Below are 22,195 nucleotides of genomic sequence, written 5' to 3' on the forward strand. Positions count from 1 at the left end.
TGTGATTCCATGTGATTCCGTGTGATTCCGTGTGATTCCATGTCATTCCGTGTGATTCCGTGTAATTCCGTGCTCCTCTCTAGCAGACAAGGGACTAATCTGGAGGTTTACTGGGTAATCTACCCCGCGTTGAGGGAAAATATTTATCCTCCGTCTCTGGGGAACGATGCCATAAATCCCATTAAAATGGAACAGAACGTGTCTTCTAATCAGATAGATTAGAGCTGCGTTCAGAGCCCGCCTTTAGGAAAGCGCTCGGAACGTGTTTGTATATGTTTTGGGAGGTTTAGTTGTTTGGCAACGCTTGAAGGACATTATTTGATCAAAATCAAGGTAATATGGAGGGAATGTGGAAAAAGATGTAACTGCCAAGTTTCCTCTTCCAACAATCTCTCACTCACATTTCTCTCTCTCTCTCTCTCTCTCTCTCCATCACTCATCCCTGGTCCCTGCCTAATAACAGTGTTGTGTTAAAACCCACCTCCTACACTGGGGAAGTTAAGAAATTGGAAATGGAGGGTGGGGGGGGGATGTTGTAGAAATCAGACAGATACTTATCTTCCCTGTGTGTGTGTGTGTGTGTGTGTTCAGTGTATGGCTAGTTTGGCAGGCCAGCCCACAACTCCATTGATTAATCCTATAGTCATTAATTGTGTTCCCTGAACAGAAGAGGGTACAGTAAGTCTATGTTTTCATTACCTGAGGGTCAGGGGTTGGAGACTTAGTATTGACTTGTGTACTCATACATGTAGGTTACATGTCAACAGCTTGTAAACATCGGTGAAACTCCGGTGAAACTCCGGTGGAGGTTTATCTTTCAATAACCTTCTGCTTTCTATCTCTCCCTTTACCTTTTCTCCCATTCTCTGCATTTCTGCCCCTCCATTCAGTACTTTCAGAGGCACTGTGAGCAGTGCGCTCTGGCAGAGGCGCCTCTGTGTGTGTGTGTGTGTGTGTGTGTGGGGGGGGGGGGGGGGGGGGGCTAATTTGCATTCACAGCCACTAGCCACCTCAGCTACAGCAAGCTCTGAAGAGACGGCCCTTTGAGCCACAGAGAGAGGAAGAGACAGAGAGGGGGAGTGAGAGAGACAGAGAGGGGGAGTGAGAGAGACAGCGAGAGAGAGAGAGAGAGAGAGAGAGAGAGAGAGAGAGAGAGACAGAGGAGGTGGAGAGAGAGACAGAGAGGGGGGGAGTGAGAGAGGGGGAGAGAGAGGGGGAGTGAGAGACAGAGGAGGTGGAGAGAGACAGAGAGACAGGGGGGAGAGAGACAGTGAGAGAGACAGAGAGAGAGAGGGGGAGAGAGAGAGACAGCGAGGAGAGAGAGAGACAGAGACATAGAGCGACAGAGCGAGAGAGACAGAGAGAGGGGGAGAGAGAGACAGTGAGAGAGAGAGAGAGAGGGGGAGAGAGAGAGACAGTGAGAGAGACAGAGAGAGGGGGAGTGAGAGAGACAGCGAGAGAGACAGAGAGAGGGGAGAGAGAGACAGTGAGAGAGACAGAGAGAGAGAGGGGGAGAGAGAGAGACAGCGAGAGAGACAGAGAGAGACAGAGACAGTGAGAGAGACATAGAGCGACAGAGCGAGAGAGACAGAGAGAGGGGGAGAGAGAGACAGCGAGAGAGACAGATAGAGGGGGAGAGAGAGAGACAGAGAGGGGGAGTGAGAGAGACAGAGAGAGAGGGAGAGTGAGAGAGACAGAGAGAGGGGGAGTGAGAGAGACAGAGAGAGAGGGGGAGTGAGAGAGACAGTGAGAGAGACAGAGAGAGGGGGAGAGAGACAGAGAGAGAGACAGAGAGGGGGAGAGAGAGGGAGAGAGAGAGACAGCGAGAGAGACAGAGAGAGAGATAGAGAGGGGGATTGAGAGAGACAGCGAGAGAGACAGAGAGGGGGAGAGAGAGACAGCGAAAGAGACAGAGACAGAGAGGGGGAGAGGGGGAGAGAGAGAGAAAGCGAGAGAGAGAGCGAGAGAGACAGAGAGAGGGGGAGAGAGAGACAGAGAGGGGGATATAGAGACAGAGAGAGACAGAGCGAGAGAGGGGGATAGAGAGACAGAGAGAGACAGAGAGAGACAGTGAGAGAGACAGAGAGAGAGAAGGGGAGAGAGAGAGATACAGTGAGAGAGACAGAGAGAGAGGGGGGGGAGAGAGAGACAGTGAGAGTGACAGAGAGAGAGACAGCGAGAGAGAGACAGCGAAAGACAGAGCGAGAGAGACAGAGCGAGAGAGACAGAGAGAGGGGGAGAGAGAAAGAGAGAGAGAGAGAGAGTGAGGCAGAAAGAGAGAGAGAGACAAAGAGAGAGAACGAGAGAGAGAGAGAGAGAGAGATGGAAGGGGATGTCAGGAGGGTGAGTGTGAAAAACAGTGACTGATGAAGTCTGTGTGTATCCAGTCTGTGTCTGTATCCAATCTGTGTGTGTATCCAGTCCGTGTGTGTCCAGTCTATGTGTGTCCAGTCTGTGTGTATCCAGTCTGTGTGTGTGTCCAGTCTGTGTCTGTATCCAGTCTGTGTGACTGAGTCAATACAATGACCAATCATAAAAATATCACCAACACATTGTGTAGACCTAAAACCAGTCAAAACCTTGGACACACCTATTCATTCAAGGGTTGTTCTTTATTTGAACTACATTGAATTAAATAACACATATGGAATCATGTAGTAACCAAAGAAGTGTTAAACAAATAAAATATATATTTTATATTTGAGATTCTTCAAAGTAGCCACCCTTTGCCTTGATGACAGCTTTGCACACTCTTGGCATTCTCTCAACCAGCTTCACCTGGAACGCTTTTCCAAAAGTCTTGAAGGAGTTCCCACAAATGATGAGCACTTTTTGGCTGCTTTTCCTTCATCCTGCGGTCCGACTCATCCCGAACCATATTAATTGGGTTGAGGTCGGGTGATTGTGGAGGCCAGGTCATCTGATGCAGCACTCCATCACTCTCATTCTTGGTCAAATAGTCCTTACGCAGCCTGGAGGTGTATTGGGTCATTGTTCTGTTGAAAAACAAATTAATCGTCCCACTAAGAGCAAACCAGATGTACTATCACTGCAGAATGCAGTGTGCCTTGAATTCTAAATAAATCACAGACAGTATCACCAGCAAAGTACCCCATACCATCACACCTCCTCCTCCATGCTTCACAGTGGGAACCACACTTGCGGAGATCATCAGTTCACTACTCTGCGTCTCACAAAGACATGGCGGTTGGAACCAAAAATGTCAAATTTGGACTCATCAGACCAAAGGACAGATTTCCACTGGTCGTGTTTCTTGGCCCAAAGTCTCAAAGTCTCTTCTTCTTATTGGTGTCCTTTAGTAGTGGTTTCTCTGCAGCAATTCAACCATGAAGGCCTGATTCACACAGTCTCCTCTGAACAGTTGATGTTGAGATGTGTCTGTTACTTGAACTCTGTGAAGCATTTATTTGGGCTGCAATCTGAGGCTAGTATCTCTAATTAACTTATTCTCTGCAGCAGAGGTAATTCTGGGTCTTCCTTTCCTGTGGTGGTCCTCATGAGAGCCAGTTTCACCATAGAGCATGATGGTGTTTGCGAAGTTCTTGAAGTTGTCTGGATTTATTGACCTTCATGTCTTAAAGTAATGACGGACCGTCATTTCTCTTTGCTTATTTGAGCTGTTTTTGAGCTGTTTTTGACAAAACATGGACTTGGTGTTTTACCAAATAGGGCTGTCTTCTGTATACCACCCCTACCTTGTCAAAACACAACTGATTGGCTCAAATGCATTAAGAGGAAAGAAATTCCACAAGTTAACTTTTAACAAGGCACACCTGTTAATTGAAATGCATTCCAGGTGCCTACCTCATGAAGCTGGTTGAGAGAATGTCAAGACAAAGGGTGGCTACTTTGAAGAATCTCAAATATAAAATATATTTGGATTTGTTTAACACCTTTTTTGGTTGCTAAATGATTCCATATGTGTTATTTCATAGTGTTGATGTCTTCACTATTATTCTACAATGTAGAAAATAGTACAAAAAAGAAAAACTCTGGAATGAGTAGGTGTCCAAACTTTTGACTGTAACTTTTCAAAAAACATCTTCCAAAATATAGAATATGAATGTCTTGTTTACCAAGGTGAATTGAAGAACAAGTAACAATGGATGCACTGAACACTGCTGAACACTGCAGTGGATCTGTTCCCTCTCTATCCATCTCCACAGAGATGGATAACTGATCTAGAATCAGTAAAGACACCTTGATTCCCACATGGAGCTTATTATACATCACAAGAATAGGACCAACACTGTGGCCTGCGTCCCAAATGGCACCCTATTCCCTATTTAGTGCACTGCTTTTGACAAGGGCCCAGAAGGCTCTCGCCAAAAGTATTGCAAAATGTAGGGAATAGAGGGCAATTTGAGATGCAGCCTGTGTACGAATCTAGTCTCCTCTATCGCCATAACTACTCACAGTTGTTATAGATCTGTAGTACGATAGATCTGCGTGCATTTCCTTTTACACACAAGTGTGTAACTGATCTAGAATTATAGCTCTGGATTCCCTAAGGGACCCTATTCAACTAAATCAAACTATCCAGGGAAGAGTTTACGGTGACATGTCAAACTCTTTTCCCTGACGGTATAACGTTTGTCTAAATCCAGTGTCTGGTATGAGAAACATTTCTATATTCACTTCTCATCCAGATCCTACTGTATGTTGAAGATTACAGATTGGAAGGTGGTGCTGTTTTTCCCTTAGCTACAAATGAAAGGTTCAGCATGTACAATTGAAGTGGGAAGTTTACATACACTTAGGTTGGAGTCATTAAAACTCGTTTTTCAACCACTCCACAAATTTCTTGTTAACAAACTATAGTTTTTGGCAAGTCGGTTAGGACATCTACTTTGTGCATGACACAAGTCATTTTTCCAACAACTGTTTACAGACAGATAACTTCACTGTATCACAATTCCATTGGGTCAGAAGTTTACATACACTAAGTTGCCTGTCCCTTTAAACAGCTTGGAAAATTACAGAAAATGATGTCATTGCTTTAGAAGCTTCTGATAGGCTAATTGACATAATTTGAGTCAATTGGAGGTGTACCTGTGGATGTATTTCAAGGCCTACCTTCAAATGCAGTGCCTCTTTGCTTGACACCATGGGAAAATCAAAAGAAATCAGCCAAGACCTCAGAAAAAAAAATGTAGACCTCCACAAGTCCGGTTCATCCTTGGGAGCAATTTCCAAACGCCTGAAGGTACCATGTTCATCTGTACAGACAATAGTACGCAAGTATAAACACCATGGGACCACGCAGCCGTCATACCGCTCAGGAAGTTCTGTCTCCTAGAGATGAACGTACTTTGATTTGCACTTTTCGCACCAATCCCAAAACAACAGCAAAGGACCTTGTGAAGATGCTGGAGGAAACAGGTACAAAAGTATCTATATCCACAGTAAAACTAATCCTATATCGACATAACCTGAAATGTCACTCAGCAAGGAGGAAGCCACTGCTCCAAAACCACCATAACAAAATGCCAGACTACGGTTTGCGACTGCAAATGGGGACAAAGATCGTACTCTTTGGAGAAATGTCCTCTGGTCTGATGAAACAAAAATAGAACCGTTTGGCCATAATGACCAACATTATGTTTGGAGGAAAAAGGGGGAGGCTTGCAACCTGAAGAACACTATCCCAACCGTGAAGCACGGGGGTGGCAGCATCATGTTGTGGGGGTGCTTTGCTGCAGGAGGGACTGGTGCACTTCACAAAATAGATGGCATCATGAGGATGGACATTTATGTGGATATATTGAAGCAACATCTCAAGACATCAGTAAAGAAGTTAAAGCTTGGTCACAAATGGGTCTTCCAAATGGACAATGACCCCAAGCATACTTCCGAAGTTGTGGTAAAATGGCTTAAGGACAACAAAGTCAAGGTATTGGAGCGGCCATCACAAAGCCCTGACCTCAATCCTATAGAACCTTTGTGGGCAGAACTGAAAAAGTGTGTGCGAGCAAGGAGGCCTACAAACCTGACTCATTAACACCAGCTCTGTCAGGAGGAATGGGCCAAAATTCACCCAACTTATTGTGGGAAGCTTGTGGAAGGCTACCCAAAACTGACCTAAGACAGGACATTTTTGCTAGGATTAAATGTCAGGAATTGTGAAAAACTGAGTTTAAAAGTATTTGGCTAAGAAGTATGTAAACTTCCGATTTCAACTGTAGAAAAATATGGAAAGAGAGGAGAGGAGGGAAGAGAGGAGGGAAGAGAGTAGGGGAGAGAGTAGGGGAGAAAGGATTGTAGAGAGCAGGGGAGAGAGGATTGTAGAGAGCAGGGGAGAGAGGATTGTAGAGAGCAGGGGAGAGAGGATTGTAGAGAGCAGGGGAGAGGAGTGGAGAGAGTAGGGGAGAGAAGATTGTAGAGAGCAGGGGAGAGGAGTGGAGAGAGTAGGGGATAGAGGATTGTAGAGAGGAGTGGAGAGAGTAGGGGAGAGAGGATTGTAGAGAGTGGTGGAGAGAAGATTGCAGAGAGCAGGGGAGAGAGGAGTGGAGAGAGCAGGGGAGAGAGGAGTGGAGAGAGCAGGGGAGAGAGGAGGGGAGAGAGCAGGGGAGAGAGGAGTGGAGAGAGTAGGGGAGAGAGGAGTGGAGAGAGCAAGGGAGAGAGGAGTGGAGAGAGTAGGGGAGAGAGGAGTGGAGAGAGCAAGGGAGAGAGGAGTGGAGAGAGCAGGGGAGAGAGGAGTGGAGAGAGTAGGGGAGAGAGGAGTGGCGAGAGCAGGGGAGAGAGGAGTGGAGAGAGCAGGGGAGAGAGGAGTGGAGAGAGCAGGGGAGAGAGGAGTGGCGAGAGCAGGGGAGAGAGGAGTGGAGAGAGCAGGGGAGAGAGGAGTGGAGAGAGCAGGGGAGAGAGGAGTGAAAGGGGCTGAAGGAGAGCAAGATGGTTGGGTATAGAGGAAGAAGAGTAGTGGAAGAAAAAGAGTAGCAATGCAGGAAGGGGAGTGATAACGTGAGAGTTGAATAAAGAGACAGAATGAGAGAGAGCGAGAGAGTAAGTGAGGAGCTAAGTCAATACAATAGAAGACCCAAGCAAATACCACAACAGCGTAGCGGCGAGACAGAGGAGGAATTCAGGAGCATGTGACTAACCCCCCCACTACTCCCCTCCCGACACACGCTCTCTTTCCCTCTCCCTCTCTCCCTTTCTGCCTCAGAGGTTATAAATAGCCCTCATTCAAAGGTAAATGGATGTGGTCTCTGACGAGTGCTCACAGGGAAAAGCAGGAAGCGCTGGAGGGTTGCCAAGACGACCTACCTCTCCCCCTTCACCCCCATCTTCCGCTTTCCTCCCCGGCTCACATCATCGATCTAAGCATCTAAGCTACCGTACCCTCCCTCCCTCCGCTTCCATCACTCTCCCTCTTTCATCTCATCCATTTAGTCTTTTCATCCTGTCTCAGAAGACAAGGCTATTCTTTTCTGGGTCTCTTAAAACGCCCAGACCCCTCTCATTCGCATTGGATATATAAAAATAAACATCAACCTATACCCTTACACCCCTAACACTGAACACACACAACCCCTCTTACCAGCCAGTCAAGTACACACCCCTCCAGCATAGCTCCAGCTGCTTATTTCCACACGTATCAGAGTGTTACCAGTCTGTGTTCATTAATACGGAATAAAAGTCCTTACTGGGTAATTGTGTGTGTGTGTGTGTGTGTGTGTGTGTAACTGGGTAATTGACCCAGGCTGATGTAATTCCTCCCCCAAAGCCAAATGAAAGCCTCGTTTGACCGCGTTTCTGCTTTTGAAAATTATGGGATCGGCTCTGAAGAGTCAAAAAGAGGGAGGGGCTGGGAGCGCTTTGGTTCAGCGACCGTTCTGCTGTTTATGTTGTGCAAGAGTAGTTTGTGCCCCTACCTACCACCCTCCATCTCTTCATCCCTCAATCCCCACAATCTCTCAAAAAAGAGATATTATTCCCCACAGATCTATTGCACTTGAATTTAACTCTGGTGGTCCACCTGTTAAAATCTCCTTTCACTATCTTTCTGTTTTGCAGTTTGCTGTTTCGTCTCCTCCAGTTTCATCAACCCCTTTACTTCAAAGGGAGAAGTGTGTGTGTGTGTGTGTGTGTGTGTGTGTGTGTGTGTATGTGTGAGTACAGTGGGTACTTCTACCAATTACTAGGCCCCTATACATACAACACCAAGGCCTTCACTTGTAATTGTTTTTCATGTCCCCCTAGGAAAGATTGTGATCCACTTCTTTTCCTCTTTTATTTCCTCTTTCCCCTCTTCTACTGGAGGATACGACCAGAGGAGAGGAGAACAATGAGGAGGAGAAAAACATCTGAGGAACAATCAAGGTTTGTTCTCGCATCAAAGACAATGCATATCTTCCACTGGCAGACAGGCAGACAGAGAGGCAAGCAGACAGGCAGACAGACAGACAGGCAGACAGGCAGGCAAGCGGACGGACAGACAGAGGATACAGGCAGGCAAGCGGACGGGCAGACAGACAGGCAGGCAAGCAGACAGGCAGACAAGCAGACAGACAGACAGACAGGCAGACAAGCGGACAGACAGACAGACAGGCAGGCAGGCAGACAGGCAGACAGACAGAGACAGGCAGAAATGCAGGCAGACAAACAGGCAGGCACACGTCGGGAGGAGCAATACTTATTTATTTACTTTCTGGTATATTTATTTATTATTATCATCATCTCCCAGTGTACAGCGTGTCTGAATATAGATGTAGCTTTGCTGCCTAGTGCTCATTGCGTTAGTATTGATTGAACATCTTAATATCAACTATCAGAATGTGACAGGAAAATACACTCGCTGGACAGTTTATTCGTTCGCAAAAATGGTTCGCTCCTACAGACAGTGAGTCATGTGGCTGTGGCTTGCTATATAAAGCAGGCAGACAGGCATCGAGGCATTCAGTTACTGTTTGATTGAACGTTAGAATTAGTGACCTAAGAGACTGAGCGTGGTGCCGATTCCAGTATCTCAGACACGGCCGGCCTCCTGGGATTTTCACACACGACTGTGTCTAGGGTTTACCGAGAATGGTGCGACAAACAAAAAACATCCAGTCAGCAGGCAGTCCTGTGGGTGAAAACTGCTCAGTAATGAGAGAGGTCAAAGGAGAATGACAATAATCGTGCAAGCTAACAGGTAGGCCACAAACAGACAAATAATGACGGAGTCCAACAGTGTTGTGCAGAGCGGCATCTCGGAACGCACAACTCGTCAATCCTCATCACGGATGGGTTACTGCAGCAGACGAACACACTGGGTTCCACTCCTATCAGCTAAAAACAAGAAGAAGCGGCTCCCGTGGGCCCGCAATCACCAACACTGGACAATTGAGGAGTGAAAAAGCATCACCTAGAACATGACAGTGAGTTCAGTTTACTTGAGTGGCCTGGTCAGTCCCCAGACCTCCACTCAATGAGCCTCTTTGGGATGAGATGGAACGAGCTGTTCACAGCACGACTCTACCGCCGTCCAATTTGCAGCAACTGCGTGATGCCATCACATCAGCATGAACCAACATCCCTGTGGCACGTTTCTGACACCTTGTAGAATGCCCTAAACAATTCAGTCTGTTCTGGAGGCAAAAGGGGGTCCGACACGGTACTAGATGGGGGTTTCAATAAGTACAGTATATCACATACTAGGTGTGTGAATGGTACTGAATATCACATATTATGTCTGTGAATGGTACTGAATATCACATGTTATGTCTGTGAATGGTACTGTATATCACATATTATGTCTGTGAATGGTACTGAATATCACATATTATGTCTGTGAATGGTACTGAATATCACATGTTATGTCTGTGAATGGTACTGAATATCACATGTTATGTGTGTGAATGGTACTGAATATCACATATTATGTCTGTGAATGGTACTGAATATCACATATTATGTCTGTGAATGGTACTGAATATCACATATTATGTCTGTGAATGGTACTGAATATCACATATTATGTCTGTGAATGGTACTGAATATCACATATTATGTCTGTGAATGGTACTGAATATCACATATTATGTCTGTGAATGGTACTGTATATCACATATTATGTCTGTGAATGGTACTGAATATCACATATTATGTCTGTGAATGGTACTGAATATCACATATTATGTCTGTGAATGGTACTGAATATCACATATTATGTCTGTGAATGGTACTGAATATCACATATTATGTCTGTGAATGGTACTGAATATCACATATTATGTGTGTGAATGGTACTGTATATCACATTATGTGTGTGAATGGTACTGAATATCACATATTATGTCTGTGAATGGTACTGAATATCACATATTATGTCTGTGAATGGTACTGAATATCACATATTATGTCTGTGAATGGTACTGAATATCACATATTATGTCTGTGAATGGTACTGAATATCACATATTATGTGTGTGAATGGTACTGTATATCACATATTATGTGTGTGAATGGTACTGAATATCACATATTATGTCTGTGAATGGTACTGTATATCACATATTATGTCTGTGAATGGTACTGAATATCACATATGTCTGTGAATGGTACTGTATATCACATATTATGTCTGTGAATGGTACTGAATATCACATATTATGTCTGTGAATGGTACTGTATATCACATATTATGTCTGTGAATGGTACTGTATATCACATATTATGTGTATGGATGGGTATCTGGATGACTGGAGAGTGGGATGGGAACAAGTTGCTCCTGATCTTGTTTTAATCCCCCCAAAGGGGATGGGTGTTCGGGGATGAGTGTTAGGGGATGAGTGTTAAGGGATGAGTGTTAGGGGAATGGGTGTTAGGGGAATGGGTGTTAGGGGAATGAGTGTTAGGGGAATGGGTGTTAGGGGGATGAGTGTTAGGGGAATGGGTGTTAGGGGATGAGTGTTAGGGGATGAGTGTTAGGGGAATGGGTGTTAGGGGAATGGGTGTTAGGGGAATGAGTGTTAGTGGAATGGGTGTTAGGGGATGAGTGTTAGGGGAATGGGTGTTAGGGGAATGGGTGTTAGGGGAATGGGTGTTAGGGGAATGGGTGTTAGGGGATGAGTGTTAGGGGAATGGGTGTTAGGGGAATGGGTGTTAGGGGATGAGTGTTAGGGGAATGAGTGTTGGCCGCCACTCAATCCCAAGTTTCGTCTGCGTTTGCTAGCGATGCCGTCAATGGATCAACTGGAAGACCTAAATGAAAACACGGCCCCTCCGCCCTATACTGTAATAGCATCAGGACAACTGCCACAGGTGTCCAGGCTCCAGGGGGGGTTGGAGTGTGTGTGTGTGTGTGTGGGGGGGGGGGGGTTCGGTGTGTGTGTAAGTGTGGTTCCCCTGAACTCATCCTTCACACCCACAGGCAGCTCAGGGAGAGGAGAGAGACGCTGGGCAGCTGATCATTGCCTGTTCATCAGTCTCTGTCTAGGGGGTATATAGACTCACCTCACACACACACACACACACACACACACGCGAGCACGCACATACCGAGAGAGACATAGACATATACATACTAGATGGCCTATCCCCTGGTCCCCATAGGAAGATAGTGTAGTGCTGATGGTAGTCAATGTCACTGCAGAATGTCCATATTACTATTACACACAGCAATCATGTTGTTGTTTCACGACATACAACAAACTGTGAGGTTGAAGGTCAAACACTCTGCGTGAGCCTGTAATGACACCCTATTCCCTAGGTGAAAATCTGCCATTCTGCCCTTGAGCAAGGCAGTTAACCACTAACAAAAGCTGCCACCGGGTGCTGATGACATCAATTCAGGGGGTTGGGTTAAATGCGGAAGATGCACTTCAGTTGAATTCAATCAGTTGTTCAACTGACAAGGTACCCACTTCCCTAGTGCACTATAAACAGAATAGGATGCCGTAACCCTGGTTAAAAGTAGTAGTACTGAATAGGATGCCATAACCCTGGTTAAAAGTAGTAGTAGGGAATAGGATGCCATAACCCTGGTTAAAAGTAGTAGTAGGGAATAGGATGCCATAACCCTGGTTAAAAGTAGTAGTAGGGAATAGGATGCCATAACCCTGGTTAAAAGTAGTAGTAGTGAATAGGATGCCATAACCCTGGTTAAAAGTAGTAGTAGGGAATAGGATGCCATAACCCTGGTTAAAAGTAGTAGTAGTGAATAGGATGCCATAACCCTGGTGTCACGCCCTGCTTAGTATTTTGTGTTTTCTTTATTATTTTGGTCAGGCCAGGGTGTGACATAAGTTAATTATGTGGTGTGTTTGGTCTTGGGGCTTTTTGTAGGTATTGGGATTGTGGTATAGTGGGGTTATCTAGAAAAGTCTATGGTTGCCTGAAGTGGTTCTCAATCAGAGGCAGGTGTTATCGTTGTCTCTGATTGGGAACCACATTTAGGCAGCCATATTCTTTGAGTGTCGTGGGTGATTGTTCCTGTCTGTGTTTGTTTGCACCAGATAGGGCTGGTTTGGTTTTCCACGTTACGTTTAGTGTTTTTGTATTGTTCGGGATTATCTTTATTAAAGATGTATCAAGATAACCACGCTGCATTTTGGTCCGATCCCTGCTACACCTCCTCTTCAGAGGAAGAGGAGAAAGAAAACCGTAACACCTGGTTAAAAGTAGTAGTAGGGAATAGGATGCCATAACCCTGGTTAAAAGTAGTAGTAGGGAATAGGATGCCATAACCCTGGTTAAAAGTAGTAGTAGGGAATAGGATGCCATAACCGTGGTTAAAAGTAGTAGTAGGGAATAGGATGCCATAGCCGTGGTTAAAAGTAGTAGTAGGGAATAGGATGCCATAATCCTGGTTAAAAGTAGTAGTAGGGAATAGGATGCCATAACCCTGGTTAAAAGTAGTTAGTGGAAATAGGATGCCATAACCCTGGTTAAAAGTAGTAGTAGTGAATAGGATGCCATAACCCCGGTTAAAAGTAGTAGTAGGGAATAGGATGCCATAACCCTGGTTAAAAGTAGTAGTAGTGAATAGGATGCCATAACCCTGGTTAAAAGTAGTAGTAGTGAATAGGATGCCATAACCCTTGTTAAAAGTAGTAGCCTGTGTGTGTGTGTGTGTGCGTAAGGTGAAAATCCCCATGTAAATGAGCAGAAGAAGAGACTGCAAAAAGATAGAGAATGGCAGAAGCTTGATCTGATTTATAGATAGTATGACTGTGTCCCAAATGGCACCCTATTCCCTACATAGTGCACTACTTTAGACCAGACTCTGATCAAACGATACACAGGGAACAGGGTGCCTTTTGGGACTAAACCTAGGTGTTGAGAGTTTGAAGGGTGAGAAGGGGGAAGTGGTGAGCCCTATCTCACTGAGAGGTGTCAGAGGGGAAAGACTGGTGCTATCTGGAGAGATGGTGGGATGGTGAGACCCAGATCAACACCTTTGACACATTGTGGGATCATTGGATGGGAAATACACACACACACACACACACACACACACACACACACACACACCACAGTGGAACCCCCAGTGGAGCTGGGCTGTACTGTTAAAGTGCTATTTGGTGTTATTTCAGAGCAGAGAGCACTGTCTTCTTGTAGTGTTTCTCAGGACACAAACACAAACTTTAGAAAAAAAGCACGCTTAAAAACCTCTCGTAAAAGTCTAGATAGTACCTAGTGTTAGTAACAGTTGAGAGTGAGTATCTAAAAAGCTAGATCTAGGCAGTTTGGAGGTCAGTCTGTGATATTGACAGACCAAACAGAATCCTGTGGGTGATGGTGAAGCATAGAAAAGGATCAGGTCCTCATATCTTTGCAATAAACGCCACACAGCCATGCAATCTCCATAGACAAACATTTGCAGTAGAATGACCATACTGAAGAGCTCAGTGACTTTTAACGTGGCACCATCATAGGATGCCACCTTTCCAACAAGTCGGTTCGTCAAATTCCTGCCCTGCTAGAGCTGCATGGCAAATGTAAGAGCTGCTATAGTGATGTGGAAACGTCTAGGAGCAACAATGGCTCAGCCGCAAAGTGGTAGGCCACAGAAGCTCACAGAGCAGGACCGCTGAGTGCTGAAGTGCGTAAAAATGGTTGCAAACCTCACTACCAAGTTCCAAACTGTGTCTGGAAGCAACGTCAGCCCAATAACTGTTCGTCGGGAGCTTCATGAAATGGGTTTCCATGGCCAAGCAGCCGCACACAAGCCTAAGATCGCCATGCACAATGCCAAGTGTCAACTGTAGAGGTGCAAAGCTCACCGCCATTGGACTCTGGAGCATTCTCTGGAGTCATGAATCGCACTTCACCAGGTGCCATTTTTTATTTTATTTTATCTACTTATCCTTTATTTAACTAGGCAAGTCAGTTAAGAACAAATTCTTATTTAAAATGACAGCCTAGGAACAGTGGGTTAACTGCCTTGTTCAAGGGCAGAACGACAGATTTTTACCTTGTCAGCTCTGGGATTTAAACTACCAACCTTTCGTCACTGGCCCAACGCTTTAATCACTAGGCTACCCGCGGCCCCAAATCCAACGGATTAATATGGGTTTGGCGGATACCAGGAGAATGCTACCTGCCCAAATGCATAGTGCCAACTGTAAAGTTTGGTGGATGAGGAATAATGGTCTGGGGCTGTTTTTCATGGTTCGGGCTTGGCCCCTTAGCTTCAGTGAAGGGTAATCTAAACGTACAGCATACAATGACATTCTAGACGATTCTGTGCTTCCAACTTTGTGGCAACAGTTTGGGGAAAGCCCTTTCCTGTTTCATCATGACAATGCCCCTGCGCACAAAGCGAGGTCCATACAGAAATGGTTTGTCGAGATCGGGGTGAAAGAAATTGACTGACCTGCACAGAGCCCTGACCTCAACTCTATCGATCACCTTGGGGATGAATTGGAACGACAACTGCGAGCCAGGAGGCCTAATCTCCCAACATCAGTGCCCGACCTCACTAATGCTCTTGTGGCTGAACGGAAGCAAGTCCCCGCAGAAACGTTCCAACATCTAGTGGAAAGCCTTCCCAGAATAGTGGAGGCTGTTATAGCAGCAAAGGGGGGGATCAACTTCATATTATTGCCCATGATTTTGAGATGTTCAACGTGCAGGTGTCCACATACATTTGGACATGTAGTGCATTTCCTACAAGCTGTTCGAAATGTAAACGTTTCTAACACTTTGTCTGTTCATAGGAGAAAAGTATGAAAAATGAAAAGATTTCATTCCCTTGCCAAAAGAAATGTGGAAATGATTTGGAGGAAGGAGAGAAGTTTCTAGGGAGGTTTTAGATACAGTATTTCTGGTGACAGATGACAGTTGACTTGAAAGAAACTCTGTCCTCCTCTCCTTCCTGCACCCCAGACCATCAAAGATTGACACAAGATTGACACAACTGTCAGAGAATTATTTTGAGGCAAGGCAACGAGGGTTTGAATCAGTATAAGAAGCCTTACTTTTCCTCAGGGACGGACTGGCCATTTTGGGCAAACGCCAGATGGGCTAGTCCATTCTTAGCCAAGTGGGCCTGTCTAACTTGGGTTTTTCACAGAAAATTATCATTATCTGGCTAAAAATGGGGACCATAATGGTAACAATGGCCTCGAGGAAAAAAAATGGGGCAGTGTGTTGTTTTAGAAATGTGAGGGCCGATTACTGGTCGTAGTCCACCCCTGCTTTTCCTCCTTCCCTCTCCCCTTACCTTGTTCAACCCAGACTCAGACATAGCTCAGTGGCACCCCTAAAAAGAAAATGGGAGAAGACCTTAAAATTGTCTGAAAATGATTTAGACAAGTAGAACAGGCTTTACAAAGTGACCGCTCCTCAAACTTCATCTGCATGCCCCCGACCTACTGAACCAAAGAGAGATTCAGGAAAAACATTTGGAAATGATTTGGGCAAGGAGAGTGAGGTTTCAGGGGGTTTAGATATGTTTTGGGGACAAAAAAAGGACGAAAAGAAGATAATTAGATATGATCTAATGACAGATCTCACTCCACCTTCCATCTCCCCTTCCCATCCTCACCCTCCTACCCACATGTAGGTGTATAGATAGACATGAGTGGCGCCCCCTATGGGAGAGAAGGACCACCCCTACCCGACACTCACCGTCCTCGGTGGGCACGTAGACGTTGAGGTAGAGGCAGTCCTCGCTCTGGTTCTGGATGTAGCTGGCCGCCACATCCAGGTTGTCGGTAAACCACACCGGCAGCATGATCTCCGGCAGCACGCCATGCACGTTCTGCGGGCATACCGGGGCGAATGCTGTGGCGTTGCGGATCTCCTGCCAAGAGCCCGGAGCCTCGGGTGGCTGAAAGCGGCGGTCGCCGATGGGCGCGGTGGCGTAGGGCACGCCCAGGTACTGCTCCACTGGCCCCAAGATCTCGTTGTTCAGGTCCTTTTTGAGCCCGCGCAGCTTGCCGTAGTTGGTGGTCACCGTGGGCAGCTTGTTGGCAGGGTCTATCTTCTGGCAGGAGGTCAGAGAGAGGCGGAGAGCCAGGCCCAACAGCCAGACTAGACAGGTGTCGGCCATGTTGCAGCGGGGGCGGGGACTAACGCTGAGACCCCGCCCATTTGGCTTACACAGGGATAGAGGGAAAATATACATGACTGATAGCTATAGACTCCACCTCCAACTCAACGATATTCGTCCGTCTATGTTAGGGTTCCAAAGAGGACTCAATGTACAGAATATTGGAGAGAAAGGGAATAGAAAGAGAATACGAGAGAAGGGGTAGTTGAGAGTGTTTATGAAAGAAAAAGTGGACCCTCAGAAAGGGTGGAGGTCTGGAGCGAGGGAGGGAGTACAGGAGGATGGGTGGATGAGGAGTGGAGTGGCACGGGTGGTGCGGTGTAATACAGGGGGGCGGGAGAGGTTGGGGGTTAGGGGGAGACCGGGCGGTCTTTAGAAGGTGTGGTTGTGGTCAGTGTTGGTGTTCTACGGTCGCTCTCGAGAACGGTTCCACGGTCAGAACTCTGTTACGTTCCATCCTCCTGTACGGTCCTCATCACGGTCGATGTCTGCCGTCACAGTTCCTGGTCAACTGTCGCCGTCACAAACGGACCCTGCAGAAGAGAGGGGGCAGAGGAGGTGGGAGAGAGGGAAAGGGAGAAAATAACAGATTAAGGATTACTCTTCATATCACAGATGGCCTACCAATCAGCACAGCCCATCATTCATGTCTGTATTGCTATCTGTGAATTTTTAGCAAGTGACCTGTAAGTAATTTAGTGTACTGGGAATGAAAATCTATATCACTATCTTCTCGGACTTATTTCACCCACAAAAACAACCCCTACACATTGTGCCAGGTCCAATGCATCTATGTAGGGATTCATCATCATCAGCGTTGAAAAAGATAACTCACTAAAGTATAGACATAATCAGATCGCTCATCCAAGCCCTCTATGATCATCACTGATCCATCCTTAGTCCTTATTATGGGCTGTAATCACCATGGAGACGCTATTGATGCCCCAATAGTTATAGATATTCATTTCCTATTGGGCAGCTGTGGCAAAGCTGACAAACACTCACACACACGCACGCGCACACACTCAGAAGGATGCCCGCTTGGACACTCACACACACAGGGGCCCAAACACAGACACACACACACACACACACACACAGGATACTGGATTAGACCGGTCTTTCACTGACCATAAGGGTCAATGGTCATCAGTGGCTGTTTATAAGCAGCTTAGAGAAGCTTCCGGATGCTTTGGATCCCAGCTGTGGCATGCAAACACAAACGCACACACACATCAATAAGTATATACACACATGGGAATGCACCAATCTGCACACACATACTGAGTGAGAGAGAGAGAGAAAGAGAGAGGGAGAGAGAGGCAGAGAGAGAGAGAGAGAGAGAGAGAGAGAGAGGCAGATAGAGAGAGAGGCAGAGAGAGAGAGAGAGAGAGGCAGAGAGAGAGAGAGAGAGAGAGGAGAGAGAGAGAGAGAGAGAGAGAGAGAGAGAGGCAGAGAGAGAGAGAGAGAGAGAGGCAGAGAGAGAGAGAGAGAGAGAGCAAGAGAGAGGGAGAGAGAGGAGAGAGAGAGAGAGAGAGAGAGAGGCAGAGAGAGAGAGAGAGGCAGAGAGAGAGAGAGAGAGAGGCAGAGAGAGAGAGAGGGAGAGAGAAAGAGAGGGAGAGAGAAAGAGACTTTCCAAAATGGAGATGTATGGATAAACCATTTCTCCAATTTTTTGGCACTATAACAAAGAACAAACAACTAAAACATATAAATGATCAAATACAAATCTTAGAATCATCTATTAAAGACGACCAGAAACCACTGGATTCTACAATTAAATTCTACAACCACCTAAAAGGAAGCGATTCCCAAACCTTCCACAACAAAGCCATTACCTACAGAGAGATGAACCTGGAGAAGAGTCCCCTAAGCAAGCCGGGTCTGGAGCTCTGTTCACAAACACAAACACACCCACAGAGCCCCAGGACAACAGCACAATTAGACCCAACCAAATAATGAGAAAACTAAAAAATAATTACTTGACACATTGGAAAGATTGAACAAAAAAACTGCAAACTAGAATGCTATTTGGCCCTAAACAGAGAGTACACAGCGGCAGAATACCTGACCACTGTGACTGACCCAAAATTAAGGAAAGCTTTGACTATGTACAGACTCAGTGAGCATAGCCTTGCTATTGAGAAAGGCCGCCGTAGGCAGACATGGCTCTCAAGAGAAGACAGACAGGCTATGTGCACACTGCCCACAAAATGAGGTGGAAACTGAGCTGCACTTCCTAACCTCCTGCCAAATGTATGACCATAGAGACACATATTTCCCTCAGATTACACAGACCCACGAAGAACATGAAAACAAATCACATTTTGATAAAGTCCCATATCTATTGGGTGAAATACTACAGTGTGCCATCACAGCAGCAACCAGTGAAGAACAAACAACATTGTAAATTCAACCCATATTTATGTTTATTTATTTTCCCTTTTTTACTTTAACTATTTGCGCATCATTACAACACTGTATATAGACATAATATGACATTTGAAACGTCTTTATTCTTTTGGAACTTATTTTGGAACCTTGTCACAATACAACTGATTAGCTCAAAAGCATTAAGAAGGAACAAAATAGATAAATGAACTTTTAACAAGGCACACCTGTTAATTGAAATGCATTCCAGGTGACTACCTCATGTAGCTGGTTGAGAGAATGCCAAGAGTGTGCAAAGCTGACATTAAGGCAAAGGGTGGCTACTTTGAAGAATCTCAAATCTAAAATATATTTGGATTTGTTTCACACTTTTTTGATAACTAGATGATTCCATATGTGTTATTTCATAGTTTTGATGTCTTCACTATTATTCTACAATGTAGAAAATAGTAACAAATAAAGAAAAACCCTTGAATGCGTAGGTGTGTCCAAACTTTTGACTGCTACGGTGTTTCCCATGCCAATAAAGTCCCTTGAATTGAATTGAGAGAGGGAGAGAGAGATTTGCCTGTTATATTCCAGTAGCATTGCTTCTCTCTCTCTCTCTCTCTCTCTCTGCCCCATCATTAAATGTTACTGTCAAGCTGTACTCCTAGTCTGCGTACCAAATCGCCCCCCATTCCCTATATAGTGCACTACTTTTGAACAGGGCCCATAGGGTTCTGGTCAGAAGTACTGCACTATGCAGGGATTAGGATGGCATTTGGAACACAGCCTTAGTCCCTCCAGTTTGTCCCTTGTTATTGGGTTATCACCATCCCATAATTGTTCCATTTAATGTCCTCATTAACTGTATTATTGCTTCAGCTGTCTGGGTTTGCTTTTTGCCAATAAAGCTATTTGTATTTGGAATTGAGGGAGAGGAGACGGTGAGTTAATTTGGAAGCAGAGTTCTGATGGGGGCCATGAATTTAAACACAGATAGGTCGATGCAAATAATAAGGAGAGTCGGTTTTGTGAAGAAAATACTATTTTTTTGGTTCAAGGAAATGATACTGTATTTTAGCTCAGTTTGTGCAGTTTGGAGTAGAAAAGCATTGCGGATATGATGTGCCTTGTAAAGCTAGCGTGACTGTGGGGTGTGTAATTGGAATACAATGAAAATGTTCACCGTGTCCTGACTGTTATATTCCTTGTCCCCACTTTATTGTACATTCCATCCTGTTACGTTTCTGTCTGTTTCTATTGCTCCCTTGTGTGTCCTCCCTCTCTCTCTTTTCTCCCTCTATTCTTCTTTCCGCGTTCCTATTATTTTCTCTCCCCGTCTTTATCCAAATCTTTTAGCCCCTAGAGTGTGCATGCATGCGTGCTTTTGAGTGTGCCTCCATTCTTATACTGTATGCGTGTGTGTATACACATTTTCCAGGGTATGTGTGTGTGCATCAGTATGTGTGTGCATCAGTATGTGTGTGTATGCCTGTTCGCATCTGTGTGTGTGTTTAAACATTCCTGTGTGTCTCTGTGTGGTTTCTCTTCTCCTAATTAAACCTCAGAGAGAGGAGAGGAGACACCAGAGAAACCCTACCCACGCACCCAATAACACACCATGCCACAACACGCTCGACTTTCATGCTCAAAAATACATAAAAGAAGCCAAGAGAGGAAGTCTCATCTTAAATCAGGAAGGCATATAGCAAAGAGAGGATACATCCATTGAGTGTTGATATGGAACTGATCTCAAGGCAGATCGTAACTACCTAAGGACTTTGTAACCCTGCTAAACTGATCAGTGTAATAATGGTCAAGGTGACCTCCAGGGTGGAGGACACATCTGGCCCAGATCAACACTCCGTCCTGGGGCTTGGTTAGAGGACGATCCAGGGTGGACATCGGGGTACTGGCAGATGTTAGGCTGCCTAAGGGACAGCCAGGTGTCAGGGCCCATCTGAGAGGCTTCTAATTGGATAATTGTTTCAATTACGGAGCCTAATTGGCCAAGCTAGCATTGCCGGGGGGGTTGCCGAGGAGCAGCAGGGGGGGAAGAGCCAGGGACGGCAATATTCCAACATCAGAGATGTCACACCAGCGGGCCACTTTTTTGTTAGGTAGTTCCCACTTGAATACACTTGCACGCACACACACACTCATACATGATTCATATGAGGGAACACAACATCAGAATAGTATTTTCTCCTGTCCTACGGGGAACATGGGGAGCACTACACTGACATGGTGTTGGCAAGCCGCCAGTGTGAAAATAATAGCATTTCTTTCTATCACTCTGTCTCTGTCCGTCTGCCCCCCCCCCCCCCCCCCCCCATGGTATACTTGAAGAATTACTTTGATGGACACTGTTTTATCCCTTCATTCCTCCAGCCCTCCACTCTTTCATCCCTCCGTCCATCTTATCACGACTTCCAAAGGCTCATACTTTTCAGTTCGAAATCAGCTGAGCTCGTTTTAATTACAAAAAAAATATGACAAAATCCCAGTTGACAGTGTGGAGACGATGTAGCTACCTGACACTGTGTATGTGTTTGGTCTAAGTGTTGGGGAGGTCAATCTGAAGCCTTGACACAGTGACGGTGGAAGACAGTGATTGAGGGAGCAGATTGCCCCTTTAGTCTCTGCGGGTGACAAGGGAAGAGAGAGCAGAGTGAGCGACCCAGTCTGACCCCCCCTGTGACAGGACGACGGCTCGGCATTCTTTGAGGCGGGGCGGCTGGTCGGTCACCATGGTGACAGCAGGCAGACAGCTCAAGACAGAGGTTGGCCATGCCAACGGGCAGGTCAGCAGCAGTTCATACCACTGTCACTAGAACTGTCTCCCTTCTTTATTTCTTTATTTTCTTTTATGGTATCGTCCCCCCATCACCGCTCCTCTATCTCTCGGTCTGTCCGCCAGGGAGGAAGAGAGGGATGAGTTGACCGAGAGTTGGTATCGTCCCCCCATCACCGCTCCTCTATCTCTCGGTCTGTCCGCCAGGGAGGAAGAGAGGGATGAGTTGACTGAGAGTTGGTATCGTCCCCCCATCACCGCTCCTCTATCTCTCGGTCTGTCCGCCAGGGAGGAAGAGAGGGATGAGTTGACTGAGAGTTGGTATCGTCCCCCCATCACCGCTCCTCTATCTCTCGGTCTGTCCGCCAGGGAGGAAGAGAGGGATGAGTTGACCGAGAGTTGGTATCGTCCCCCCATCACCGCTCCTCTATCTCTCGGTCTGTCCGCCAGGGAGGAAGAGAGGGATGAGTTGACTGAGAGTTGGTATCGTCCCCCCATCACCGCTCCTCTATCTCTCTGTC

General features: G+C 46.0%; 1 protein-coding gene across 2 annotated transcripts in view; it reads right to left on the reverse strand.

Annotated features, from left to right (window-relative positions):
• Positions 1-22,195, reverse strand: part of LOC139416061 (neuroligin-2-like) — a 272,768-nt gene that overhangs the window by 154,976 nt on the left and 95,597 nt on the right. For both annotated transcript variants that reach the window (XM_071164311.1, XM_071164310.1), the window contains exon 2: positions 16,081-17,037. In XM_071164311.1, coding sequence (XP_071020412.1) covers positions 16,081-16,579 — 499 coding nt within the window. In that variant the 5' untranslated portion in view covers positions 16,580-17,037. The remainder of the gene's footprint in view (positions 1-16,080; positions 17,038-22,195) is intronic.

Source organism: Oncorhynchus clarkii, chromosome 9, assembly GCF_045791955.1.
Source record: "Oncorhynchus clarkii lewisi isolate Uvic-CL-2024 chromosome 9, UVic_Ocla_1.0, whole genome shotgun sequence".
Taxonomy (NCBI): domain Eukaryota; kingdom Metazoa; phylum Chordata; class Actinopteri; order Salmoniformes; family Salmonidae; genus Oncorhynchus; species Oncorhynchus clarkii.